This window comes from Lepisma saccharinum, chromosome 6 (genome assembly GCF_977018435.1).
Source record: "Lepisma saccharinum chromosome 6, izLepSacc3.1, whole genome shotgun sequence".
NCBI classification, from domain to species: domain Eukaryota; kingdom Metazoa; phylum Arthropoda; class Insecta; order Zygentoma; family Lepismatidae; genus Lepisma; species Lepisma saccharinum.
In genome coordinates, this window is record NC_139234.1 from 74,542,964 (window position 1) to 74,548,348 (window position 5,385).

Consider the following 5,385-nt stretch of genomic DNA (forward strand, 5'->3'; position numbering starts at 1 on the left):
CCCCGAGAACGTTGTTCATCCGCTACTATTAGATGATCGGATTTTGTAGGAGATCTTCCGGTTTCCCAAGGAACAATCTCCAGATTTTTCAAGTCTGACCTGGCAACACTGCCCCGAGTACCGATAACTGCAGGGAAGATGCGCGAACGCTTTTGACGGAAGGTTTTTTCCTTGTGGTCGAGCTATAGTAGCGCACTGGGACACTTGCTTGAACCAACAAGGTGACTATGTGTAGCCGACATGTAGCCCATTTGTTACTATGACTCTCTACATGTTCACATACTCTAAACAATAAACAGTGCTGGGACTTCAATCCGTTCCGCATTGGGCCCCCTGGGAATTGGTCTCGGCCAGGCTCAGGTGGTACTCCTCCCTTGAGAAGCAGATCCAGTCAATGCCAGATAGGGCCCCTTCCGAGACACCTTCATTCATGCAAGCATGCACAAGTATTGCTAACTATCTACATGACAGCGGGATTTGTTTGAACCTGGTTTCAGTCTTTAAAGAGATTTGTTTTACCAGGCGGCGAAATTAGAAAAATGGTGAAACACTAGAAGAGAAAGAGAAGAGAAGCTCCTGGGATAAAAACTAGCTAGCTGGAAAAACTCCGCTGCGTTTGAATTGCATAGTTTCATCTAGATTCTGATGTGTGAAGAACCCTCACGTGGAAAGGGAAGGGGGAAACACACACACCCTAAGATTCCTAGGCTTGAGGCCGCAAGCGGCGGGTGGGACATGGATGGGAAGGCTTTGGGTGATTTCGGCCGTGTGGCCCATCAATTCTACTGTGAGTAGGACCTACTCATGCATACCTATGTTCAGTGATGTAGACAACGATAGTCTACATTCTACACGTTGACAATTTTATACACGTACGTAATCTATGTAAACAACATGGCGAAAGGTGATAATAGCAAAGGGCGCCGTGGAATTAAAAGAAAATTATACTGCGTATCAGTTACTGATGTGTAAGGATAACTTTTCATACTCTTTCTTCCAAATTCGAACAATTTCTCACCAAGGAAGATACCTAACATAGGAAATATCCTAGTGTTTTATGGCAAAAAGACCACTCTTGGCTCACGACTGTCATCTGTTGTTTTTTTGCATACTATTTATCTTCTTCCATAGTTGATGATGGAAAAAAAGAGAAATTTTGTTGTAAATAGGATTCTTTTCAGTTCGTTAGGAACCAATATAGTTGAAAATGTCACTTTCCTTTCATGAAAGCCTTGAAAATTAATTTTAACGGAATTTAGATTGTATACGTAGTCTATGTAAACTACAACCCAATGTAATCTACGTGTAGATTACGTGTAGACGTAGACGTAAACTTATAGTCTACGGTACATCACTGCCTATGTTCTTCCTTGTAGACCTGGATAGAGAACAAAACGAAAAATGTCTCCATTTTATTTGGACGACCCTTATAGTAACAGGAAGTGGAACAAAGAAGAACCGAACGTGCTTCCCGTACAGCCAGTACCCCATATCTTATCAATGGACTCGTTCAGTTAGCGCATGCGCACTTCGGTCGATGGTCAGAATTTAAGCAAGCTGGCTTTACGCTGTATTGTTTACGTTAACTTTGTTGACAATTGAAAATCGTTTCTTGGTAACAAAGACTTCTCGGTTCTCTACAGAGTTGTTGTCAGGGAATCTTCAAAATGGAAGAAAGCAAAGAGGAGGACCTAGACAAGAAGTCAATCGCAGTTCCTTCCATGACGTCAGTGAAGAGCAAAGTTTGCAGGATATGCTTCTCGGTAACGTCGTCAGAGGCACTGCAGTCCGTGTGCGAGTGCAAGGGCACGATAGGGCTCTTGCACCAGTCGTGCCTGGAGGAGTGGCTGACGGAAACCAAGAGACGCAAGTGCGAACTGTGTGGACACGAGTACAATGTGATCGAAACGCACAAATATGGCCACCTGCAGTCCCTCTGGATGTGCCTAAACGACCCGGAATACAAGTACTACAGGCGTTCCCTGATCAGTGACGTTTTGACCTTCACCTTCTTGACGTTCGTCTTGGGACTCTGCGTTTACATCTCGGCGTACGGCATCAGGAAGTGCTTCGTAGAAAAGTGCACGAGCAGACCTTTCCCTTCAAGCTACATTATTGCTGTTATAATTGCTATCTTCATGTTACTCTTCACTGCTGGATATTTCACAGCGCTGGTGCTGGCCACCAAGCATCATGGCAGAGCGCTGAGGAAGTGGCGAAGTGTCCACGTCCACTTGAAGGTTTTGCTGGAAAATAAAACTAAAGGCTCCGACATGCAGATAATTCAAGTGTCTTGAACTGTTCACTAGTCCTGGACAAATCTCCACGCCAATGTGCGCTGGTTTTACTGTCTGATTAAATGAAGCATTAGTGTATTACAAGTAAGAATGCATTGCATGAGTTTTTGGTACGTTCATTTACGTCGTGTTTTCCTTCAATCATTCAATCAATAACTACATAAAAAAAATATAAACACAAGTGGACATGTGTTAAGTTTGGAACTACCATCTGCCCAATGTGTAACAATCATGCACTATTTCGTTATTAATTCTTGAACGAACGTATAGATGATAATAATTTGCAGACAAGAAGTACCCCTAGGGTACTTTCAGACCAAAGTGACCAGCATTAAGTGACAAGCTACAAACATCAGAGTTTGCGCAAATTTTACATGATTTACACATAGCAATGTCTCTTCTTACCTTTTCTTATGGTGGTTAATTAACTGATTAATGCAATTACATCGGTATCACCATGCGAACTGAAGAGAGAAAGAAGTGTATCTTGCCGCGTGTCGTTTTCAGCTTACTGCCTGTCGCTTACGTGTAAAATCACCCTTTAAGGTTTAGAGACGCATGCATATCTTCACACCTTTCTCTCAGCTGTGGCGTCAGAATACTGCACACAGACAGACACATGTTACACCCCCCCCCCCCTTACACACACACATATATAGGTGTAACTTGTTAAGTTTGCCAAACACAAAATCTTTAACAATCGGTACTGAGCAACCTCAATTTTGAAAGCTAACTCACCTATACTATAGAACTACATTCAGTGAATTTTCGTCTTCCTGTTTGATCTGTTAAATAATCCAGTCAATAGAGAACGCTGTAAACTGTCAATCTGGTAAACTGTTTTTGCATAATTTCTCAGAAATATAGACAATCATAGTTAGTTCTTGCTACATTTAGCACCTGATATAATTTGAATTGAACTCTAGTAAGTGCTTCTGCTACATGTAGTTACTTGAAAAAGCAAGTATTAAGTGTGAAAAGGATAGAATTCTTGTGAAACAGTCAAAAATCAACCTCATTTCCACGTAGTACTACCTGTAAGTGCTTCTTGCAGGCTAATAAGGCTCTGGCGTGTGGTCCTATGCCTCCAACAATTCTCTGTAAGGTTCGAGTTGGTCCATGGTCGATACAATGTGATACAAAATGATACAATGAGAGTGGAATATGATTTTTGACCAAACTTGTTCTGGTTCCCAGAACAGGTTTTATTTACATAGTAATTTGAATATATATTTTTTCAATTATTATTGTTTGTTTGTTGGTGCAAAAGTAAGGGGGAAACATTTGATGGGTGAAGGGACAGTCACAAACATATATGGACGACACAACACGAACACCACAGAGGACTGTGCTGGCTGTGAGTCCAGATCAGTGAAAAGTGACAGGGGGCGCCAAAATATTGTTGGGGGCAGTAACATTAAAACGCCCGAAAGCACTATATATATATATTGTATATAGTATATATATATATAAAAATTCTTATAATGATAATAATAATAATTATGGTGTTTTGTGTTTGTCCTGTATTCAGAGTGAACGTTTACTGCTAAATTTACTACTTCTTTTTATTCGTGGTAACTGCCGCAGGTTGCGTTGTTTCTAGTGGCCTATTTCAGTATTGGAAGACACTGATAATTTTATACGAGGGATGATCGAATAAAAGGTTACAAAGCATATTATGGACTATGTGTTAGACATAGCTGGAAGATCAACACACCTGATGATGGAGGGCACTCAATACTAGTCCTCGATGTAATCACCTTTTTTGTTCAAGAAATTGTCACAACGGTAGATGAGGTTTTCCATACCGGTTGCACAGAAATCCGCGTCAAGTTCTCGTAGCCACCGTGAGGCAGCTCTTTTGACATCATCACATGTCAGATAATGGTGGCCAGCCAAACAAATGGTAGTCCCAGCTCAGCTGATATTGAGCGTCTGTCCTCACGAATACACTCATCCACAAGAGCACAGTTCACGTCAGTGGTTGAGGTACTGGGCCTACCGTTGTGTCCAGGGTTGTCATTAACAATACTGGTCCGTCCTTCTTTGAAGGCACGACACCACTTCGCTACATGTTGCCCCTCCCCATACACCTCCACAATCTGCCTATGAATGTCAGCAGGTGTAGTGTTTCTGGCCCACAGGAACCGCACCACTGCCGTCACTTCTACTCTTGACCAATTTTCTAGACGAGTCACCATTTTAAATGTCCGCTTCTCGGGTATACATGGTCAGAATCCGAAGTCCTCAAACTCGCAACAAGACAAACATGTTATTAATTTACACATAAATTTTCGTTACGTTTCAGTGAATAAAACAAAAGTTATATGCTTTGTAAACTTTTCTCCGATCATCCCTCGTAATTCATCGTCTTTCTCGGGATAAAACTACTGATATAAATATTCAAGTTAGAAGATAATAATTTAAATGACGAAATAATGTTTCGAAGAGTTTAAATATCTTGTAAAATAAACATGACGTTGGAAGAAATTAATCTTCTTAAATATTAGAAACAACGAAGTGCAATTCTCCTGTAGAAGAATTCTGCTATATGTGCTTTGGAGAACAAATTGCGTATCTTCAGTACGTCCAGTATTTGACATTTCTTCTCAATAGCAAGGACAGCCAAATGGGACAGCATCCTGTTTCGAGCAAGGCTTTTCAAAGGTTTCAACACGACAAGGTTCTTTCACACGCTGCATTGGGAACTGGAATTGTTACAGAGAATACAACTAAAGTGTTAACCTTGTGAAATGCCAATTTCTACTTTCCTAGGATTTCGAAGAAATCCATTAAGTGGACTAATTTCGTTCCATCTTCATACCGCTGAAGAGTTTTGGGCAAAATCTGCGTTTCACCTTTCAGAGAAATGTTACCACAGGAATAAAAATCTGAAAAAGGTTAGGCTACAGTTATCTCATAATTCAAGAAATATTCTGACCCTTGTGGACCTCTCACTCTACCAATCCAACGTATGTTTGTGCTACACAATTACAGGCATCTATGGAGATCTTGGGAAGAAGTTCTTCGATTTTGATATTTACGAGAAAGAACGAACCTTTATCTAATGATTGAAGAGTGGCAAATC

General features: G+C 40.9%; 1 protein-coding gene across 1 annotated transcript; it reads left to right on the top strand.

Annotated features, from left to right (window-relative positions):
• Positions 1-1,667: 1,667 nt before the first annotated feature.
• Positions 1,668-2,297, top strand: LOC145989109 (E3 ubiquitin-protein ligase MARCHF2-like). The gene has a single exon (XM_083124403.1). The coding sequence runs from the start codon at positions 1,668-1,670 to the stop codon at positions 2,295-2,297; it is 630 nt and encodes a 209-aa protein (XP_082980529.1).
• Positions 2,298-5,385: the final 3,088 nt, after the last annotated feature.

Excerpts from the sequence above, each read along its gene's own strand:
- LOC145989109 (XM_083124403.1), top strand. The coding sequence starts at position 1,668 with ATGGAAGAAAGCAAAGAGGAGGACCTAGACAAGAAGTCAATCGCAGTT.